This window comes from Pelodiscus sinensis, chromosome 2 (assembly GCF_052426305.1).
Source record: "Pelodiscus sinensis isolate ZL-2025 chromosome 2, ASM5242630v1, whole genome shotgun sequence".
Classification (NCBI taxonomy): domain Eukaryota; kingdom Metazoa; phylum Chordata; order Testudines; family Trionychidae; genus Pelodiscus; species Pelodiscus sinensis.
In genome coordinates, this window is record NC_143053.1 from 246,530,131 (window position 1) to 246,554,110 (window position 23,980).

Genomic DNA, 23,980 nt, shown 5'->3' on the forward strand with positions numbered 1-23,980 from the left:
TTATTAGATGATGAGCTTTCGTGGGCCAGACCCAGATCTGAGGAAGTGGGTCTGGCCCACGAAAGCTCATCATCTAATAAACCATCTTGTTAGCGATTTACACTAAAGCATTCTGCTCTGAACCTAGAATTCTTAATCCCTATAAATCCCTATTTCTATATGTTGCATGGAATCGTCTGGTTTGGTACTTGGGAAAATGCTTTACTAAACCTAGATTATTGTGTCAACTGATATCACTTGCCCCTCGTTATTTTATATCTTTGGTAACCATGGTATAGTACCCAATAACATTTGTTTGGCCTGTTGCTTTTTTTTTGCTAGACTCTTGTTGATGACTTATTAATGATGTGAGCTTTTCTAATTACACTCTTTCCTTCTTGGACAAAGCCTATGAGAATCAGAGAGAGAGAGTTCTCATTCAGAAATCGAGAGAGTCACCTGTGGAACAGTTTTACAGAGAAGATCAGACCAATTTAAAATTTGACCAGCATCAAGGTTCTCTGCAAAACCCTAATTCTCTAAGAAAATATGTACCACCAGTGTCAACTTATTGGGCAAAACAAAAGTGAAAACAAAATAATTCTCAATAGCAGACCTTCAGATCAGGGAAGGGAAAACAGCAGAAAATTTCTTTGGTATAATCCTAGCTTTTTTAAATCAATTTCAGAAATTCTCATTTACTTTGGTGGAGTCTGGATTTTTATGTATGAAGTCCAATAAGGAGTTTGCAATGCAGACATAATTTGCATAAACTACAATGATGGGCACCATTGAAAATCCTAAAATAATTGAAGTTACCATTTTTCATCACTGAGAGCAGAGCATAATGTGCATATAATTTTACACACAAATTGCATACAAGAATGCATCAAGATTATATGCATAGCCCCATAACATTCCCTTGTATTTATATCTTTATATAATAATGAGTACAATTAGAGATCCAATCACTTTTCTGTTTTTTAAAAATGCTGAATTATGTGCTTTACACAATTGTTGTTATGTTTCTTCCAGGCAATGGAAAAACTGGCAGAGCCCAGGGAGCTAGCTATTAAGAAAAGTGTTCTTTTTCTCTTTTCTTCTATTATAAACAAAATTAGCAGAACAAGGACTCAAAGGGGGCCACAAGAGGTACTTGGATTTAGATTAGCACAAGAACTTCTCAGCAGCCACTTTCTCCTTTTTGTCTGCTGCTGCTGTGAGGTGCAATGAAAATGAGATATATAAAATTCTGAGATTTTTTCCTTTTGGCTGCTGTAGGCTCCTCCCCTAGCTTCTTTGGTTGTCGGACAAAAATATTTTCTTCATTGGGTAAAATCCCCTACTTCTAAGAAATCCAGATAGTAGAGGTGCTCTCTTTAGTGGCTCTTCTTTTTAAATTGGGTCCATCTCTTTGTTCTGTCTTGCTTCCGTTGAACATCACTTTCACAGTTATAATCATTATACTACCCTTGGACACAGTATAGCCAAACATCTTGAGGCTTTTCAATGAGTCCTGAGGAACAAAGAAATTGAATCTCACTCTCTGGCCAAAACCAAGTTTGCCCAGGCCTGAGGATTGGGATTGGTAACATGGCCAGGCTGTGTTTAGTGCATTGAATTTCGGAACTTGTAAAAGCATGTCCTTATCTTGATTGTGGTTGAGTGTAAGCCATGACCCTCTAGGCAGTTAAGAGTCCCCCGCTCATCCTGGGCTCCATGCGGCAGTGCCACTTTGAAATGCCGTGCAGAGCCGGGGTCAGCTTGGGACTCCCCAGCTGATCCTGGGTTCCGTATGGAGCACAGGGTCAGCTAAGGAGTTCCCAGCTGACTCCAGGCTCCACGCAACGCTGCCGCTTTGAAACACCACAGCGCCACACTGAGCCTGGGATCAACATTCTTATTTCCCAACTCCCAGTCCGTGGTCCAGTGGTAGTCTGCGAACCGCTGGCTGCCGGGCCACAGCACTCTGCCAGGCCACACTTCTGCCTTGACAGGCCTGTATGTGAATGCACCGCCCTATGGTTCCTGAGCTGGTCTCTCCCATGGCCTGCTGGGGGTGCCAGGCCTTTGGCCATCTTCCCCCCCTTTGACCAGCTCAGCGGGGTGCAAGGGCTGATGGGGGAAGCCAGTAGGAGACCTGCTCTCAGTGGCTCACCTGCTCTGTGGAGTATTGGCTGCTGTGGTTCTGCCCCTGTGGCTGAGTGCTTCCTTCAGCTCCTTTGCCCGGCATGGAGCAGTGGCACGGCCAAGGCATGAGGGAACCCAGCTATTGCCTGGAGAGCTGCGGAGGGACTGCCGGGGGGCCTTGCTGCTGACAGAGGCCCCCTGCAGAGATGTGAGACCTTCCCACCTGCGCTATGTGAATCCCCCAGTCCTGGAGGTGGATGGGAGCATCCTGGCTTCTCATCCTGCAGCTTCTCCTGCTTTCCCCAGGGGCACTAGATAGGCTGGAGCTGCTCTGCCTGGTTCACGTGTGGTGCATGCAGGCTCAGAGGCCTGGCTATGCATGTCTCCCTCCAGGGGTGAGGACCAGTGCACTGGAGTGGGGAGATAGACATCTCAAAGTCCCCTAATTTGTTTCCTTCTGGGCTGCAGGCAGAACGAAAGCCTAGCTCATGACATTTGCATGATTACATTTCAAACGGAGTTTAAATAGGTATTAATGGCTCAATATAAAAAAGGAAAAGATTCTTCTAATATATTTTTTTAAGTGTTATAGATGTCTGCACATTCTGATCTGTTATAAAGACATGTACTGTGTGCTTACAGGTGCAATGTAAAATAACACATGACCTCTTAAAATTAATTACCATAATGAATATGCAAATATATAAAATGTTACCGGTCTGCCAAAAGTTTGTGAATTGGTTTGCTGGTCCACTGCGTAAAAAAGATTGGGAACCACTGCATTAAAACATGAAAAAATGAAGTCTGGTCTCTGGTGTCACATACTGTAATCTGTCTCATACCATAGATGTGTTTCTTTATTAGACATATTTGGTCAGTGTCAAAAATTTCTCTCCCTACATTTCCTAACCATTGTGGGATCAAGGACAACAGAATTCAGTATGCATGTCTTCCTTTGACAAAGGGGTTGACTTTTTAGGTAAACTGGCTGAGGCTCCTCTGTGCACAGTGGGCCCTGGTGCCTGCAAGCAGAGGCTGGTCCCGCCTGGTCGGAGCACCCTTTGCCTGTGGTGGGGAGGCAGTTCCTCCCCCTCCCCCTGCCTGCTCCCCCTTCAGTCAGTTAACAATATGTTTAATGAATTAACCAATTAAATGGGACTTTACATCCCTAGTGTAGAGCAATCATTTTGTGGAACACGTTCACCCACAGATGAATAGGATGTTTTTGTTTTTTATCATTTTCCCTTGTGAATTCATTTGAGAGTGTAGGGATTGTCTGAATTCATTCGCATAATTGTTGAGGAATTGATTGCACTGGATGAGTTATACCATGTGTTGTGGTAGGCATGTGCAGCACCCATGGGCCATGTGTGTGGTAGGCATGTGCAGCACCCATAGGTCTTGAAAGGTGTGTTGTGGGGAGTGATGATCATCCTAGCAGTGGACATATGTCTCCAGTTTTTGCATCTGTTCTGGTAAAGTCTGGTTCCACTTTGACTTGGTGTGTCCTAATCTATGGGGAGCTTGCTTCTGGTGTGGTTAGAGAAGCGGGATGGTGGTGGTGGTGGGGAAGAGTAGTTTGAAGGTCAGAAGAAAGGGTTCAGCAAAAATTGCTTTCTGGATATGGCCCCACTCAACATGGATTGTAATTGTTTGATGTGCCATATGGATTCCAGTGTGAGATGGAAGGGGGCAGTTAGGAAACTACTTGGAGAATTTGGGTAGCCCATTGAATAACGCAACCTACTTCTCTGGTGAAAGGTCCTTGTTTTGGTGAAGGCAGTTTTAAATGTGTTAAGTATATATTCCAGACTTTCGTCTCAGAGCCTCTTCTGTGGTATCTGAGTGCCTGGCCATGACAGATTTGTTAGTGTGTTTGAAGTGATTACTGAGTATGTGAAAATGATGACTGTTGGGAAATTTATGCTAAGGTTTGCTATCTTGCCTAGCTAAATCACATTGTATTTATTTGATACATACAAAAATATATTTTAATACAGTATGTTATACTTTAAAAGTATAAGTTCACATTAATGGAGAAATTATTTCTCATTTCACGTGAAGTTAATTCATTCATACTCTATGCTGGATTAATAGGGCAATAGTATATTATTGTGAGTGAAAGTCATATATTTCCAGTGCTGGAGGGAGGAGAAATTCTGTATTAAATACTTCTCTCCATGCAACAAATTGCTGTAGATATTACAAGAACATAGTTTGTCCCTGGAAGGAAAGGTTACAATGAGGAAAGGATACGATCTATTACAATGTGTCTCTCACAACAGAAAACATGTCAACTCTGGGCATGGTTGGAAACTTTGTTTTGTTTTTTCCATGAGTTGAAAAAGTGAATGTCATCTGGTAATAATACATGACATACAGGCAAATGGCATTATTGCTCACCAGAAGTCACACTTTGAGTTCATCAGGAATCCTTGTTGTTACTGCTCCTACATCGTCTTTAGCTGTCAAATAGGTAGAACAATTGGGCATTACTAACTATTGTAACTGCCTAACATGCCTTTTCTCTAAACAGAGTCTTGCCACAACCAATCGCAATCAGTGTGGATAGCATCACTGCTAGGAATGTTAAATTTAGATTAATGGACATCGACTATTCATTTAGTCGATAAGGCTGCTTCTGCCCCATGGATGTTGGTACACTTCAAAGGTGAAAGCGCTGCCGGGAGCAAGGGGGCCAGCAGGGGACTCAAGCAGTCCCCCGCTGGCCCCATCCTCCCCATGGCGTTTCAAAGTGTCAGTGCCTCATGGAGCCCCAGGTGACCCCAGGCTCCATGAAGCACTGCTGCTTTGAAACGCTGCAGGGAGGACCGCATCAGGCTCCACACGGCATTTCAAAGTGGCAGTGCCACATGGAGCCTGGGGTCAGCAGGGGAGTCTGCAGCTGAACCCAGGCTGCACACGGTGTTTCAAAGTGGCAGCACCACATGGTGCTCAGGGTCTGGCCCCAGGCTTCATGTGGCTCTGCTGCTTTGAAGCACCCTCCCCCCCTTGCTGACTCTTCCTTATAGAGGCAGCAACGGGGGTGGGGGGAGTGAGTAGTTGACTACTGTCGATCCGATAAGCATTTGCTTATCGGATCATCGACTAGTTGTTCACATCTCTAATCACTGCAGTTCAAGAGAACAATTAGTAATTCTAGTGCAATCTGTCCAGTACTTCTGTCTGCTCTTTGGTGACAGTTCTGGCAACTCAGAACATTGGCTTTATCACATGTCCATTTGTGTTCACCTGCTCTGTACTGGCTGCATTTAGGCCTGAGAACTGCCATAATTCAGGGCTCATGTAAATATAAATAATAAGCTCTTCAAATTGTGTTTGAAATACTCCATTATTATTGAATATAATTTAAGAAGTTTTTTGTGGAGGATTTTCAATATTTTCAGTTGGAATATTTTAATGTTACATTTTAAAAAATTGTAAAAAGTAAAGTTTTGAAATATAGCTTTTTTTCTCTTTGCATTGTTCCCTAGCTCTGGGGTGCTAGTAGCTTTCCAGCTATCATTCATATCCTCCTTCTCCATGCAGAGTAGGGATCTTAAATTGCATTTAATCAGCTAATCGAGTAGTAAATTGAATTTCCTTCGACTACATGATTCATTCTTAAGGGGGGGTAACTGCAGAGCTGCAGCACCTGGGAGCTCATCCCACTGTGGCTCTGCCTTTTAAATGTATTAAGAGCCACCAGGTTCTTGATATATTGAAAAAGCAGAGGCGCAGTGTCTGGGGCCAGACACCAGCCAGGACAGCTGATTCCGGGCTCGCACTCACACCCACCTTCTGTGCCTCTGTTTTTTAACTGTATTAAGAACCTTGCAGCTCTTAAGAAATTTAAAAAGCAGAGGTGCAGTGTTTGGGACTGGGTGTGAGCCAGGAATCCGCTGACTCCTGGCTTGTGACTGGTCCTCTGCTATGCCTCTGCCTCCCCTGTTCCCCTGCAGAGACTGTGCTGGAGGGCCCTGGCTTTTAAGCAGACTCCCTCCAGCTCCTGCCTCCCTCCCCCCTCCCCCGATAGAGGCAGCAAGAGGGGGAGAGAGCGACTAGTCAAGTCACTACTCAACTACCCGATAAACGTTTGCTCGTCGGGTAGTTGACTAGTCAACCAGTCACTTACATTCCTAATGCACAGTGCAGCCCCCGAAGGACCCGCTCATCCACATGTGGCATGGAGGACAGGGAGAACTGGGTTTGACAGCAGAAATTCCCCAGAAGGCCTGGTTGGCTTAAACCATGCCCTCAAGACACCTGTCTCTCCATGTAAGGAGCACACCCAGGAAGAAGAAACACAGCATAACTTAAAAACAACAAATGTGAAAAACATGAATGAGAAATACAAATATAAAAATAGGAAGCTACCTAGCATTATAGCAGAGTTGCTGGCAACATAGTAACTAAAAATTGTGTAGGATTAATTCTGTCAAAACTTAACTGTGTAAGGCGTGACTGGTCTGTTCTTCAATGGAGGGTAGGAATAAAAGCAACTCTCTGCAGGGGCAGAATTCTAAACAATGTAGTAGGTCAAAACAGTTTTGCAATGGAAAACTTCCTACATGAAAACTTTCCAATAAAATGTTATAATCTTGAAAAACCCCAAATCTCTCTTTTCAATCTGAAGTCCTATAAAAAGTGTATCAGGAGAACACAATAAACATGACGAGCAACTAAACTGTGAAATCAGATGTTTGAAGTGACTACTGCCTCCCTGACTTGCAAAATTGTTAAATTTGACCCAATTAGCCTTATATAGATCCTATTGGTAGCAGTGATGTGCCTTCCTACTTAATCTATAGGTTCTGTTTATGCTAGGCAAAAGGTCATTGCAGTTTTTTTTATTTGAATTACAGTAATCCTCATAAACCCCAAATAAGATATTAGTGGACCATTGTGCCAGCAGGGGAAATATCTTTTCTTCTTCTTATGAAAATCCATTAGGATTTGGCAGAGCTAGTGTTAAAAATATTTTTTTTGCAGAGAGAAGGACCCTTGCCCCCATCCTCCTATTCAGGGAAAGTGCAATGGAACCTAAAAATTACAGACATCTCAGGAATGGAGGTTGTAACTCTGAAATGTTCATAACTCTGAACAAGTCACAGTTCTGAGCTCCAGCTCTGACAGCTGATCCTTTAGGCCAGCCTCCAGCAGCAGCTGAGCTCCCTCAACAGCACAGAAAGCTTCCTTGCAGGTGGTCTCTTTCCCTGAATCAGACTGAGTTTGCAAGCTTGTCTGCCTTCAGGCTGAGGTGTGGGTGGGTGGGTGAGTGGAAAGAATCCCCCTCCTGGCTGGAGGAGGGTAAAAACAAGGTGTCACCTTCCCACTTGGAGAAGGGGAGAAAGTGGCTCTGATCCCAGCACGGTTCCTGCTCTGGCTCTCTTGGGCTGTCAGCTGAAGTGTCTTCACCTCCTAGATGTAACTGGTTGTCCCATGTAAGGGAGGTGGGGGGGATGGGACAGGCAGCCTAGTGCCTACCTTTAAGATGCAATATAGGTACTCTATAGTACAGTGTTTGCTTTTGCAGAGAGTGGGGGAAGGCGGGGAGGCTCTGCTGCTGCCTTATTGGTTTCACATGGTGTCTGGTTGACCTGTTAATCCATAATTCTGGTGTTCATATCTTTGAGGATTTACTGTAATCTTGTGTTGTTAAAGTAGTCAGTCCTTAGCTCAGGTTTGGGCAAAATATGGCTTGTGGGCCAGATCCAGCTCACCAAGCCACTCCAGCTTTCGGACACTGCAGGGTGCCCTTGGCAGACTCCCTGCTTGCCTTGCCCCACCCACATGCCAGAAACTGGCCAATGGGAGCTGCCTGGTTGAATAACAGGCAGCACATGAAGAACCATGCCCCCTCCCCTCCAGCTTGTAGTTATTCACACACACACACAGTCCTGCAGCCTGTGCGGGGGGTCAGGGCAGGCTGCCTGCCTGAGAAACATGCTGGGCTTCTGCCTGGGAATCACCCAGGTAAGTCTCCTGGCCTTAACCTAGCACCTCAGCCTCTCCCTTCCCCAACTCTCTGCCTACCACTCCTGCCCCCCTTCTCCGCATACCCAAACCTTCTGCCCCCCCATATCTCCTCCCAGATCTGACACCCCAGTCTCCTGCCCTAGGTCACATCCCAAACTCCTGCACCCCAGGTCACAACCCTTTCCTGCCCTAGGTGACCACTCAAACCCCTGCACCCCAGTCCAGTGCCCCAGGTCATAATTGCCTCCTTCACCCAAGCTCCCTCCCAGACCCCACTCTCCCTCCTGCACCCCAATCCCTTACCCCAAGCTCCCTTCTTCACCCAACCTCCCTCTCAGACCCTGCACCTTCTCCGTTAATATGGTAGAAGAGTGCAGCCCTCAACCACTTTCCAAAATCTTGGAGTGCCCCCCCCCATCAGAAATTATTGCTCACCCCGCCTTAGCTCACGTAGTAAGTCTGTACTTATGGCGTTAGTGTTCCACTTAGATGCTGATTCAAGGGGGGGAGAAGAATGTTACCATTGTACATAATAGAATGTTTTATCTTTCCCTAAAATAATAAATATTATAAGAATAACTAGGAGATTATACATATAAAGATTTATTATCAAAAAAAGTTATTTAAGATCCAATGTTAAGCACTTGAAAGTTAGGAAATGCCATAGATTTGGTTGCCATGCAGCCTCAGTTTTGTCCGTTTATGTGCATGCAGAATGACAATCTTTAATTACATCATCACAAGTCTATTAAAGAATTGTTCTGAGAGCAGCAAGATAAATTCAGTAAAGACAAGTTCAAAGTACTTCACTTGCGAAGGAGAAATCAAATGCACAGCTAGAAAATTGGGAATAGGTGGGTAGGCAGAAATAGTGCTGAAAAGGAACAGGGTGTTGATAGTTAATGCGTCAACAGTAGGAGGTAGCTGCAAAAAGGTTAATATCATCTTGGGATGTATTCACAGGATCATTGTATGGGAAACATATGAGGTAATTGTCCTGCTCTACTTGGCACTGGTGAGGCCTCAATTGGAGTACTTTGCTCAGTCTTGGGCACCACACTTTTAGGATAAATAAGGACAAACTGGAGAGTCTAGAGGAGAGAGCAAAATGATAAAAGATTTAGAAAGCTTGACCTATGAGGAAAAGTTTAAAAAAACAAACTGAGACAGTCTTGAGAAAAGAAGACTGTATGGGGTCTGATAACAGATTTTCATGTGTTAAGGGTTGTTATGGAGTCTGTGCAGGAATTTAAATTTGATCCTTTTTGGGGGGGACACAGAAGCTCACATTCTCCCCTCCTGTCCTAGCCCCAGAAGAAGCTTGATCTTCCCTCCCTCCCTCTGACCCCAGCTCAGTCTTCCCTCTTTCCACACTCTCCCAGCCTGGGCCTTGACCCTGGCTAGGGATATAAAGGAGTAGTCAAGGCTTATCAGGTAGTTGAGTCACTACTCAACTACTCACTCCTCCCTCACCTTGCTGCTTCTGATAAAGAGGCAGCAAGGGGGGAGCAGGAGCTGGTGCTGGGGGGAGCCAGCTTAAAAGCCAGTTCCCTCCCAGCACCATCTCCATGCTGTGGAGGGGAGGCAGAGGCGCAGCTGTCTGGGAGCTGGGCCTGAGCAGTTCCAGCTCATGCTGGGTCCTGGGCCACTGCATCTCTGCATTTTAAATGTAGTAAAAGCCACCCAGCTCTTACTACATTTAAAATGCAGAGGTGCAGCAGGGGTAAGCCCAGGACCTTGAGTGAGCTGGGACTGAGCAGTCCCAGCTACATCGGATTCCAGACAGTTGCACTTCTGCTGGCTGGCTCCTACCACATTTAAAATGCAGAGGCACAGTGGTCCAGGACCCATCAGGTCTGGGACCTACCTTCGCTGTGGCTCAGTGGCTCTTACTACATTTAAGGTATATATGAAGAGGAATGATACTTCCCTACTTCAGTATTTCTTTTCTAATAGTTTAGTCTGTGTAACAACTCTATCTAAAAACATTACATTAAAGGGGAAAAAGTAAATACAGTGATGTTTATAGACACACAAATGGAATCTTAGCAGTTTTCTTTCTTGTCAAACAGAAGTCAAAGAACAATCTGCAGAGGAGGATGCCCAAACTGAAGTGGACAGTAACAAGCAGCTAACACCAGTTCTTCAGCGCTCAGTATCTGAGGAGTCTGCAAGTTCCACTGCCTCTGTTGGTGTTGAAGCCAAAACCAGGTTAGTAAGTGAGGCAGATTGGTGCTGAGTCAATAGTGGGGGAAGTGCTAAGTGTTCAATGATGGTGCAGAGAATGCTGGGAGAATAGGCTTGGGATAGTGCGGATGCTTTGAAGCATTAGCAGCAACCTTGTTGACAGCTGCTATATTTGAGACTGATGGTTTAATTAGCCTACAGGGAAACTGGGGGTGGAAAAGCTTGTTTCTTAAGCATCATCCTCAGTTATCACTTTACACAGAAAAACTTTGGATTGCAAAATATTAAGTATTTAAATGTAAATGTTTGGGGGTTTGTGTACAAGCAGATTCACTACACCCACTAGTAAAGCCTTTCTAGTGAGAAATAAAATATATATAAATTTTGGGAACATGTAAATTGCTTGTGTAAATGAAAGTAATGATCCTATGACACTGGCAAGAACAGGGTCTGTCATGGGCAGGCACCACTGAAACAACATCATGGAACTCTGGCAATACTCCTTTAGTCAAGCGTTCAATACAGCTATTGGCTCAGTTGTGGGTCTTGGTTTATTGGAGCCGTTTTCCTGTCCATTTTAGGAGACTTTATGCTATGGACGAATATTTTAGACAGACTTGAATTAAAAATAACCAAAATCAATTCACTTCCACCTTGTCAGAGTTTGAACCTGTGCCCCCCAGGTATAAAACGCCTTAACTGCCTACCTCACATATCTTTTACAGGTTTTATTTGGTCACAGACTTTTGTTAAACGTGAAATATCTGTGGTAGCTACACTAATTATATCAATAAAACGAAAGTGTGTGTGTGTATGTAGAGATTGTTTATCCTTGCTCAAGAAACCACCTCATGCTACTGATAAACAGTCTAGTTACTTCCCTTTCTCAGATATTTTTAGGGAGGACATTTATTAGAGGTGCTGACAAGGCAAGTATCTGGGGTCTGCAGGTTTCCTTGATCCCAAAGAGTTTGGTTTTAGACCTGAATGTAGTATAGACATTACATTGATGGCAATGTTGAGTGGTCTCCTTATGACAGTAGACTTAACATCACGTTTCAGTTTATTTTTGTTTCTCAATCTAATCCTGCACCCATCTAAAACACATGCAGAACTAAAGAGCAATTGCTGTGTTTTCGATCTGTCTTCTATATCTTTACCCATGAGGGGTGGTGACACATCTACCCCAGCAGGATTAGGGGAATAGCTTTTGAGTGGCTATACTCCTTTCAGTTAGAAAGAACTCCAGATAGCTGAAGCAGACTAGAAAAAAGATTGACTCCCAGTTTTCTGTAGTATACAGGTCTGGAGAGAGAGAGAAAATATGCCAAGATTTAGGCGATCAGAAAGATGTAAAATAAGAGGGGTAGGGTGGATTTTGAATCCATAGTCATTTGGAAAACAGGAGGATTTTAAAGCTCTGTCCCAGGGCTACTCAATTTTGGAAGTCCCAGGGGCTACAATGATACTCACAACAAATGCCAAGGGCAGCGACTTAAGTGAGGTTGCATATAGATGCTAATATACTGAATATGCAAATAGCTTCTTTCACACTGATGGGCATGAATACAAAGATTAAGGCAAGACTACACAATGCACAGGCCCCATTTTATTCAGTTCTGATATTAATAAAATGCAATATTTACCTGATTTCCACCCATATGACAGCACTTTTAATGAGCAATGATAGTCCAGGAATTTAACTACTAAAACGCATTTCAACAGAAGACCGTTATATTGACTACTTTTTTGTTTTGGCTCCCACCCATGGGCCACATGTTGAGCCCTGCGTAAACCAAAACTGCACCACGGGCCACAAACAAATGGGCCGCAGGCCTCGTGCGGCCCACACTGACCATGTGTTGAGTAGCCCTGCTCTAGCCAGATAATATTTTTTTTTTATCCTAGGAAACATTTATCCCCCACCCCCACCCCGGAAACTTAGCAATTTTGAGGTTTTAGGGAAATCACGAAAGAGATTATTGCAAAAGACAAGGCAAAAATTGATCAGAGCATGAAAAAATAGCAATGAGGGCAATGTCATAGCAATGTCAAAACATTGGTATTGTTCTGCAGGTGGGAGATTCAGATTTGCCGACAAGCTGAAGTGAGAATAGAAAATCTGGGGTGATGGATGCCTTCAGGATTTCTGACTTTCAGAGTAAAGTTTAAGTCTGGATTTCAGGAGAGCGAGAGTAGTGTAAGAAATATAACAACATAAGAACGGCTGTACTGGGTCAGACCAAAGGTCCATCTAGCCCAGTAGCCTGTCTGCCGACAGTGGCCAGCACCAGGTGCCCCAGAGAGGGTGGACCGAAGACAATGATCAAGCAATTTGTCTCCTGCCATCCCTCTCCAGCCTCTGACAAACAGAGGCCAAGGACACCATTTTATCCCCTGGCAAATAGCCTTTTATGGACCTAATCTCCATGAAACATCTAGCTTCTCTTTAAACTCTTATAGTCCTAGCCTTCACAGCCTCCTCTGGCAAAGAGTTCCACAGGTTGACTACACGCTGTGTGAAGAAGAACTTTTTTATTAGTTTTAAACTTGCTACCCATTAATTTCATTTGGTGTCCTCTAGTTCTTCTATTTAGGGAACTAATAAATAACTTTTCTTTATCGGCCCTCTCCACACCACTCATGATTTTATATACCTTTATCATATCCCCCCTCAGTCTCCTCTTTTCTAAACTGAAAAGTCCCAGTTGCTTTAACCTCTCTTCATATGGGACCCGTTCCAAACCCCTAATCATTTTAGTTGCCCTTTTCTGAACCCTTTCCAAGGCCAAAATATCTTCTTTTGAAGTGAGGAGACCACATCAATACACAGTATTCAAGATGTGGGCGTACCATAGTTTTATACAGGGGCAATAAGATATTCTGGGTCTTATTTTCTATCCCTTTCTTAATAATTCCTAGCATCCTATTTGCCTTTTTGACCGCCGCTGCACGCTGTGTGGAAGTTTTCAGAGAACTGTCCACGATAGCTCCAAGATCTCTTTCCTGATTTGTCGTAGCCAAATTTGCCCCCATCGTGCTGTATGAATAGTTGGGGTTATTTTTCCCGATATGCATTACTTTACACTTATCCACATTAAATTTCATTTGCCATTTTGTTGCCCAATCATTCAGTTTGGTGAGGTCTTCTTGGAGTCCCTCACAGTGTGCTTCTGTCTTGACTATCCTAAACAGTTTGGTATCATCTGCAAACTTTACCACCTCACTGCTCCCTTTCTCCAGATCATTTATGAATAAGTTGAAAAGGATTGGTCCCAGGACTGACCCTTGGGGGACACCACTAGTTACCCTTCTCCATTCTGAAAATTTACCATTTATTCCTACCCTTTTTTTCCTGTCTTTTAACCAGTTCTCAATCCAAGAAAGGACCTTCCCTCTTATCCCCTGGCCATGTAATTTATACAAGAGCCTTTGGTGAGGGACCTTGTCAAAGGCTTTCTGAAAATCTAAGTTTACTATATCTACTGGATCCCCCTTGTCCGCATGTTTGTTAACCCCTTCAATGAACTCTAATAGATTAGTAAGACAGGATTTCTCTTTACAGAAACCATGTTGACTTTTGTCCAACAAATTATGTTCTTCTACATGCTTCACAATTTTATTCTTTACTGTTGTTTCGACTAATTTGCCCGGTACTGAAGTTAGACTTACTGATCTGTAATTGCCAGGATTGCCTCTAGAGCCCTTTTTAAATATTGGTGTCACGTTAGCTACCTTCCAGTCATTAGGTATGGAAGCCGATTTAAAGGATAGGTTACAAACCACAGATAATAGTTCAGCAATTTTCCATTTGAGTTCTTTTAGAACCCTTGGATGAATGCCATCCGGTTCCGGAGATTTGTTTACATTGTTTTTCTATTTGTTCCAAAACCTTCTCTAATGACACTTCAGTCCGGGACAGTTCCTCAGATTCATCACCCACAAAGAATGGTGCAGATTTGTGAATCTCCCCAACGTCCTCAGCCGTTAAGACTGAAGCAAAGAAATCATTTAGTTTCTCTGCAATGGCTTTATCGTCCTTGATTGCTCCTTTTATAGCTCGATCAGCTAGAGGACCCACAGGTTTTTTAGCAGGCTTCCTGCTTCTAATGTACTTAAAAAACATTTTGTTATTTCTTTTTGAGTTTTTGGCTAGCTGTTCCTCAAAATCTTTTTTTTTTTTGCTTTTCTTATTACATTTTTACACTTGATTTGACAGTATTTATGTTCCTTTCTATTTATCTTACTAGGATTGGACTTCCACTTCTTAAAATATACCTTTTTGTCCCTCGCTGCTTCTTTTACATGGTGGTTAAGCCACAGTGACTCTTCTTAAGGTCTCTTGCTATGTTGACAAGAGATATGTGACAAAGCACTTCACCCAAACTAATGAATTTGAGCTTTGAAGCATTTAGGAGAAAAGAAGCTACAGTGTAAATAGGAAATATCAGTATTACGTTTATGCAGCTGATATCAAAAGCTTTATTTTTTTGTACTTTTCTCTGATCTTGCCTACCTTTGAGACTAACTTGAATGTCTCTGAAGGTGACGCTGGAGAATAGAGCCAAGATTGTAACCTGAATGGAAGTTCATAGCAGAAAGTTTGTTTATGTGTATGCATGTGTGTATGCAAGTCCAGGAGAGGGTGAACTACTAATTATGATAAAGAAATGGAGAAAGTTTTGGTAATAGATTTAAGAGTAAGGCTAAGAAAATAGTGTGCTGGATATACCAACATTAAAAATGGCGTTGGATATCATCCTGAGCACAAGTAGGCTGAAAAGGGAGTGGAGGGGTCTGTGGAGTGGGTAATTGACTCCTTGTAGAGAGGGGTAAGAAGTAATATCAAGCAAGGATGGAGCAATGGCAGTGACAGAAGCAGTGCTGCTAACCTCCCCAGTATTTGTTTGCAGTATTAGCAATACTCAGGGCTGGATTAATCTTTTGTGGGTCCAAGCACCTGGACCATGGCCTTAACCCCTGCTTCACCTACACTTCACCTCAAAGTCCCATCCCTGCCCAGAGGCAACTCCCATGCTCTGCCATGCCCCCACTCTACCTCTTCGCCCTGAGGTCCCAAACTTGCTGCTCTCATGGAGGGGGCAGGAGCGGAGAGGAATGAGGAGGGGAGGAGGCAGAGAGGACAAGTGGCAGGCGGGACCTTTGAGGGGGAAAGAGACTGAGCAGGGATGGGACCATGAGGTGTGCAGCACAGGTGGGGGAAGGGAAGGGCCAAGGTCTGGGTGCCTGGGTCCCTTCTGAGTGCAGGCACACCATTGATACCATTGTAAATTCCGTACTAGCAATACTATAAAAGGATAAAGAAAGAGAAATTGAAAAGGGCACATTGAGATACTGCTTTACTTCACAGGGAAGTTGTGGTTAGTTATTGAATCAGTTGTATATGTAGTATTTAGTACAGAGAAAATAAGTGCCTGATTAAACAGCAGCAGAGTTCTTTATCTTTTTGGTCTTCAAAGGCAGGACATTACAAAACTCCTTATAGCTCTCAGTGGAGAAAGGAACAAAGAAAGAAATTGTGAAGTGGCATAGAAATTAGATTATCTAGACAGAATAGCCTTCCACAGGGACTGGCAAGAGAAATTAAATCTTCAGACAGCTGGAGGTAAGCTGTATTTAATGTTACACATCAAAAATTGTGCTTAAAAAGAACATTGTTATGTTTGCCAAGTCATTCACACAGAAATTGGGAAATGCTAGAATTAAGGTTGCCTGCACAGGCTTAATTTGGCCCCCTTTTGCAGGTGTATTATAATTAAGGCAAAGATTTTGTCATGGCTATTTTTAATAAATATTACAGACAGGTCCTGGGCAGTAAACGAAAATTCATGGATGCCCATGATCTGTCTGCAATGTTTAGTAAAAATAAGAGGAGGAGGGAGAGGAGGAGGAAGGACAGGAGGGCTGATAAAGATGACAAAAGCCCGAGTGGGGAAGATGATATGGTGTGGGGAGCAGGGGTTCAGCATCTGTTTTGATGGCGGCTAGGAGCTGAAGAACCCACTACCAGCTGATAGCCCAGAGGTAGCAGGGCTGGAGTTGAAGTGGACATGGTCATGGAGGTTTCTGAAAGTCACAGAATCCATGAGCTCTGTGACATAATCTTATTCTTAGTTATGATAGTCTTCAATTGCATGATCTGTGTGTAGGAATAAGCCTTATTTACTGTACACTATTCAAACCCTGTTCTAAAGACTCAATTATTAATTTCCTCATGGGCTTTTCTATGGTGCACATCATAGCAGTCTCGGAGTTCCTCAGAAATATAGAATACAAATTTATATTCACTACATTTTTGTGAAATGAAGTGTTATTTTTATTAATGCCATTTTACAGACAGCAGACTAGGCCCAAAGAGATTAAGGTGAAAAATATTTACTCATATTAAGTGCCCAGTTTGAGATGACTAGGACTTGATTTTTTAGAGCACTTAATGTTATATTGCATCTTTTTTTTTGTGTAAAGCATAGTTCCCACATACTTTCGATGTAACTGTTAAGTGTTCAGCATTACTACAAGTTAGACCTCGGATTCTGAAGCTGGGCCCCAAGAAAATGAGAAATATAGAATGTGCGCATGCACGCGCGCACACTCACTCACTCACTCACACACTCACTCACTCACTCACTCACTCACTAGCTGGACTTACCCGGCGTTGCTCGGGAAACCAGAGGAACAAAATTTAGGAAAGGAGGGGACCCTGAGCCAGGGGACCCCCAGAGCCACAGACCCTGGGGACTGATGCTCCTGGCCCACACCTGACCCTCTGAGAGCAGCAGGATCCTCCTCCCCCCAGGACCGAGCAGCCAGCCCCCAGGAGAACAGTACACAGTCATGCGGCCAGTAGCAAGGGGACTTCTCTTTGCAAGGTTGGCTCAGGGATCCACCTGCCCTGCCTTGGCAAGCCAAAGCTCAGTGCTCACATCTAACCCTGATGGCTGGAACCAGACACAGAAGAGCCCCACTCGCAGTATGAACAGCAGCCAGCTGGCTTCACAGCAGTGTAATGCATCGAGGGTTTAACCCGGTCCTTCCACCCTGTGCTGCAGCAGGCGCATGGATTCCTTCCGCTCGGATAAGCCCAGCGAGCTGAACAGAAAGGCTGGCCGGTTTTGGCTTTGGTTTCCGGAGCAGGGGGTGGCAGTTGGGGAGCGACCCTGGGTGGAAGGGAGGTCACACGCGGGAGGGGCGCCCTAGCTCACAACCGGGGCTGCAGGTGCTGCGGAGGGCAGGGTGGATGCCCAGGCTGTTGTGCGCATGGGGGTGGGGGCCCTGCATGCCGGCGGGGGAGGGGAGAGGATGGTCAGTTATGTAACCTCGTGTGTGGAAGGGGGCGAGTCCCAGGAGGCTACACATGGGAGGGGTGCCCCAGTTCGCACCCAGGGCTGCAGGTGCTGCAGGGGGCAGGGTGGGACCCTGATTGGGTCCAAAAGTACCTTAAAACCTTCTCCTGGAGGAAAAGTTATCCCATGCAAAATTTGGTTTCAGTAGCTCTTATAGTGTCCAAGTTATTAGAGCACAAACATTCTGAGGGAGTGTGAGTGAGAGAGACTCTCTTTTCAGCTTGGAAAAGAGATGACTAAGAGGGGATATAATAAAGGTCTATACAATCTTGATTTTTGTGGGAAAAAAATAGATAAGGAAGTGTTATTTACTCCTTTATAACACAAGAATGAGGGGTCACCAAATGAAATTAATAGGTAGCAGGTTTAAAAACAAGTAAAAGGAAGTATTTTTTCACACAACACAGAGTCAATCTGTGGAACTCCTTGTATGAGAATGTTGTGAAGACCAAAACCATAAGAGTTAAAAAAAGAACGAGATAAATTCATGGAGGATAGGTCCATCAGTAGCTGTTAATGAAGATGGGTAGAGATGGTATCTCTAGCTTCTGTTGTCAGAAGCTAGGAATGGGCAACACGTGATAATTACCTGTTCTGTTTATTCCTCCTGGGGCACCTGGTATTGGACACTGTCTGAAGTATTGGGCCAGGTGGACCTTTGGTCTGATTCAGTATGGCTATTCTTATGTTCTTATAGTCTTCTGCCACTTGAACTAGCAGAGTAATTGATAGTAATAACAGATTGTCATTTTCTGTGTGGACCATCAGAGTGCTGAAATGCATAGTTTGATCACCTCCAGATCCTTTCTAATTTTTCTGCATCCTTTCAATACCTTGGTCACCAAAACTGGACACAGTACTCCTGCGCAGGCCTCCTCATCATTGAATAGAGTGATACTATCACCTCCTGTGACATGCATGCCATGCATTAGAAGAGGTAACCTAAATTGTATTTGCTGCTTTTGCAACAGGATCACATTGCTGACTCATGTTGAAGTTGTGATCCACCACAACTCTCAGATTCTTTTTAGCACTGCTACTGCCAAACCAGTTAGCCTCCATTCTGTATTTGTGCATTTGAGTTTTTTCTTCCTTATGTGTAGCACCCTATGTTTGTCATCTTGAATTTCATTTTGTGTCCTTAGCCCAGTTTTCCAGTCTTTCTAGTTCCCTCTGAATTTTAACTCTATCTTCTAAAGTATTGGTAACCCCTGCTAGTCTAGTGTCATCTGCAAACTTGATTACTATATTCTTTTTTAAAGACCTAAATAGGGATGCCAACATGTTGACGACTATGCAATTAACCGATAAGCCTTGCCTTATTGGTTAATTCTATCAATTACATGCATTCTTCCCTCTTCCCCCTCCCCTTCTGCCTCCGTATCCGTGGAGCCAGCACCCTTGTCCATGGGGTGTCCAAGCTCCCTGCAGACAGAGGCTGCTCCAGTATCCCACAGAGGAGTGGCAGTCTGAGCTGGTCTGCATGGGTAGCTGGTTTTTAAACTGGCTCCCTTTGCGGACTGGGAGCAGGAGTCAGTAGCTAGTGCAGTCTGGCCCCACCCCAGGTAGCCCCCTGCTACCCTGTGCTGCTGTCTCTGTATCAGCCCCTGTCCATTGGCGGGAGGGGGGCCAGGTGGCACCATGGAGCTGGTATGGGGGGGGGGAACTGGCTCCTGTTCCCCCCTATCTTGTTGCCTCTGATACAGAGGCAACAAGTGGGGGGAAAATGTGAATAGTCAACTAAGCTTTTCAGTTAATCATCAGTTGACCACTTGTTCACATCCCTGCTCCACACCCCATTCCTCATCTGATCTGTGTCTTCCTCCTGATGCACACAGCCTAGGCTTTTCCCCTCTTCCTCACCTTTCCAGAGATGCTGTCCCTCTCTAGTTGTCCATCCAGTCCTAGTGTCACTTCATGTCTACCATCTCCCCTTGTTGGATCTCAGTATTCTCACTTCCTAGCCAACTGGCTTAGATTCCTCCCCTCCCCCCATTTCTTTCACTGACTACTATCACGCAAACCATCTTGGGCTCTCCTCCCTTTGCGTCCCTCACACCCAGTCTCCTTGTGCATCAAATTCTAGCCTGTCCTCGCCATCCATCCAGTCTCCTGGTCTCCCTGCCCAACCAGTCCCAAGTATCCATCCACATCCCAGCTCATGGGCTCACCAATCTCAGTGAACAGATGGCACAATGATTTTTCTGATGGCTGTCTCCTAAGAACTTCAAGCAAGAAGTGGGCATGCACTTGCCACAGATTTCACAGACTTTGAAGCCTAGAGACCCAGGAATGCCCTGGAACAAGGGTGGCCAACCTGTGGCCCTCGAGCCGCATGCGGCTCTTTGCTTAAAGAAATACGGCTCTTGCTAGTTCTGAGTCGTGTGCCCGGACTGCTCAGAGCTGGCCGCTCTGTACACGCGCCCCAGCGCCTGCTCATGGCCAGCCTCTCTGCTCACATGCCCAAGTGCCTGGAGGGAGAAGTGTGTGGTGGTGACTCTAGGCCTCAGGCATTGGGTTGGGTGGGGGCTGGGGTTCTTGGCTCTGGGGGAGAGCATTGGGTTAGAGCAGAGGTCTGGGGGTGCCTGGCTCTGGGGGTGAGGACGAGGATTGGTTAGAGCAGGGGGCTGTGGTTGCCTGGCTCTGGGGGAGGGGTGGGGCCTTGGGTTAGAAGTGGGGGGGAGGAGGGGCTGAAGCACCTTAAACTCAAAGTCTTCATGGATGCAGAATAAGGCAGCCAACATAGATGTCATAGTTAAATTCCAGAGCAAAAAAAAAATCAGCATGTACATGGTTTAGTCCTTGTTTCTTTAAAGAAAATTCAAAGGCTATTGTTTTCCAGGCTGAAGCAATTATTCTGAGATATGAGTCTCTCTCTTATTGTTTTTGAACCTCTCATATTTGCAGTCCTGAATTTTTAGAACTATAGAAAAGCCATAATCTTCATACTTAAAAAAAGTGGAAACCATACCAGAGATCAACAAGCTAGAGTGAAACAGACACTTCAAATTGTGCTAATTTAGGGTATGTCTACACTACCACCCTAGTTCAAACTAGGGTGGTAATGTAGGCAACCGGAGTTGCAAATGAAGCCCGGGATTTGAATTTCCCGGGTTTCATTTGCGTCTCACCGGGCGCCGCCATTTTTAAATGTCCTCTAGTGCGGACTCCGTGCTGCGCGGCTACACGCGGCATGGACTAGGTAGTTTGGACTAGGCTTCCTATTCCGAGGAGTAACGGTAGTTCGAACTAGGGTGGTAGTGTACACATACCCTTACTTCTCATTTCAGTTAATTTAAAAAGAAAACTCACAGGACATAATAGGGCAGTAGTGTTAAATTTAAAATACATGGTGGGGATGCTTTATTTAGTGTGAGATGAATTACTATATTTTTAAAGGCTTGTTGTTTAATTTGATTGTTCCTTGTCAAGTTATCTGAAGATCTATGGACTGGCCATGCATTTTTTAAGTAACTAGAGACTTTTATCGGTTTTTGTCTGAAATGTCGTGTAATATTATTTTATCACTACATTTTCTATCTATCTATCAATCTAATCTAATCTAATCTAAATATATAATACGTGGCTCTTCGCACTCTATCCATAGCTATTTTGGCTCTTCATCTCTAACTGGTTGACCACCCCTACCCTGGCAGGAAGACCATGTGAGAGGGGTAATCCCCTCCCCCAAGGAAACATAATCTAACTCTAAACTATTCACTGCAAACTACTAATTAATACTAAACACAAGAGAAATGTAAATAGACTGATGCTGCATTTGTTGAAACAAGAGCACAGGGAAATTGCAGCTAGCTGTCACAAGCAGTAAGAAGGATCTGAAGGGGTGATGGGTCGACAGGGAGATGCAACTCCAGGGGGTGCCTATGTCAACCCTCCAGCTAATTGCTAGGAGAAAAATCTTCCAGCAACTGTGCGCATGCACATATCTGATTGGCATGCACATGAACAAGCACTAGAAGAAGAAGAGCTTGTTCTTCTCTAAGGGTATGTTCGCACTTGCACTCTAGTTCGGACTAGGGATGCAAATGCAGGCATTTGAAATAGTCAATGAAGCGAGGATTTAAATATCCCACGCTTCATTAGCATGATCTCGCCATATTTAAATCCCTGCTTCATTGACTATTTCGAATGCCTGCATTTGAATCCCTAGTTCGAACTAGGGTGCAAGTGTAGACATAGCCTAAGTGAATATTGTTCAACTGCTTACACAATATTACGTGTGCTGAAATGAAATTGTTTGAACAGTAAAGTCTGTTTTAGGAGGGCTTCTAATGAATATTCATCACTGCTTGCGTGGAGGAGATCATGATTATTTTTCTCCTTTCCCCTTGACTTGAATCTTTTCCATTGGTTCATTCTAGGCTTTTTTTGGTGGTATTTTATTTCTGTTTGGGACATGCATGAGCGGGAAGGACTAAAGAAATGTTACTGGCATCTTGCTTGGTTTGTTGTCAGGTCTTTGAATAGATTCTGGTGTTGAGGTGGATATTGATTCAGATTGCTGTGAAGGATAGGGGCTTGAAAGGGTCAAAGTACTCTACTGAGAGTGTTGTTGAACTCTCTGGATTTCATAGTAGAGGGTCCATGTTTAGAAGCTGGAAGTAAGGGTCTCAGCCCAACCCTGAATGTCTACTAGGGATGTTAGTGGTTACCCGGGTAACCAATAAGTGATGTTTATCAGTTAACAGTCCCAGTTAACTGGAACAACCACCCTCCTTCCTGCATGCTCTGCATGCTCTGCATCGGGCTGAGTCCCAACCTGCCAGTCTGAGTTTTAAATGCAGAGCACTCATGGGAGCCACCTGCCATGCAGTATTGCTGCCTCTATATTAGAGGCAGCGGTGCAGGGCATCAGGTGGGAGCCTGATCATGTGGGAAGTCAATTTAAAAACCGGCTCCCCTTGAGGCCCAGCTCCTGCCTGCCAACTTGTGCTGCTTTGCCTGTATCAGAGGCAGCAGCATGGCGTGACAGCAGCCCCAGACAGAGGCAGCAGTGCAAGGTGGCAGGCAGCTTCCCAGTAGTGGGATCGGCAGCCCCCACTCCTGATGATAGCTGAGTAACCATGAAATGGCTAAAAATTCAAGCAGTTACAAGCTTGTTAAAATAACTGATTTTTAACATCGCTAGTGCTGACGGAAGCTATACAACAGTGTCTATACTGCAAGCACTACAGCGGCACAACTATAGACAATTCCTACAATTTCAGAAAAGATTTGCATTTCATAGTAGTAAATCCACCTCTTGAAGGGCAGTAGCTAGGTTGATGGAAGAATTCCTCTAGTGTTGTTTACAGTAGGATGTAAAATATTAACATTAAACTATAAGTATTAGACTTACCATTAAATCATCCTTTTAACCCCCTGTGCTCTTGAACTAGTTCTCCTGCCACAGAGATGTCTTTTTAGGATGTTGGTAAGAGGTGACTATGGCAACCAGGAAGGGGCTGTCATTATGAGAAATCACTAGGAATCAAGCTGCCTCTTAAAGGGGCAGAGTTGATATTCCCACTAGGAAGGGGGAGCATGTTTAGGCTGGGTGAGCAAGTAGGGCTGCAGGCCCTGTTGGGGGATAAAGTAGACCCCAGTCTTCCCCTATGCCTCTGGAATGTATTTGAATACAGAGGCAAATGGTGCACTGATTGGTGAAGGAGAAGTGTCTGCTGGAGTACTTGCTCAAGAAGCCGCAAGTGTAGATATAGCCTGTGTGTACAAAATCAAATTGCATGTTTTCACCTAATACTGTGATTGGGCCATATTCGCTGAAATATAAATAACTACCAATTTGTTTCTTTGCCATATTACATTTAAAATTATAACATGTAAGAGAGAGATCTCTCATCTTTAGGCCCTCTTCATGGAATTTAGATTTTTCTTTCTTCAAAACACTTTTGTCTTCAGGCAGATTCTTCTGAAGATTTCTGAAATTAATCCCTTGCCTATTACTCAGTTATGAGCAAAATCTCTCGTTTGGGTTGTGTGTTATAATATAGGCCAGCACCTAGCCTATGTCAAGCGAGATCGGTAGCGTTTGAACAGGAGTTAACTTGAGTCATGAATATGCACTAATTTTCTTTCCAAAAGCAGCAGCTTGGGGTCTTCTGTAGCATTGCTTTAGTGCTATGCGGGGGACCCAACTAAGGCTTCTACTGAAGCAGCTTGGCCCCAAAAGGTGCGATCTGCCAGTTTAGCATGGCCAATACTACATATGTGGTGCAGCTGGCAGCATATTGCTCCTCCTTGGGCCATTGTTAAGAAGTGCCTAAAAAAAACCCCATATCCTCCTTATTACGGCCTTTCCATATGAGACAGCCAGCTGTGAG

The 23,980-nt window shown here is 44.3% G+C and overlaps 1 protein-coding gene and 1 long non-coding RNA gene across 14 annotated transcripts in view; one reads left to right on the top strand and one right to left on the bottom strand.

Moving 5' to 3' along the window:
• Positions 1 to 23,980, top strand: part of KMT2C (lysine methyltransferase 2C) — a 347,150-nt gene that overhangs the window by 81,228 nt on the left and 241,942 nt on the right. For all 13 annotated transcript variants that reach the window (XM_075922783.2, XM_075922788.2, XM_075922785.2 and 10 more), the window contains one exon: positions 10,161 to 10,299. In XM_075922783.2, coding sequence (XP_075778898.2) covers positions 10,161 to 10,299 — 139 coding nt within the window. The remainder of the gene's footprint in view (positions 1 to 10,160; positions 10,300 to 23,980) is intronic.
• LOC142827397 (uncharacterized) lies at positions 1,362 to 23,085 on the bottom strand. The gene is made up of 3 exons (XR_012902123.2): positions 22,999 to 23,085; positions 4,513 to 4,574; positions 1,362 to 1,495 (listed from the first exon to the last, which is right to left on the bottom strand). It is a non-coding gene; the product is annotated as an uncharacterized LOC142827397 (long non-coding RNA).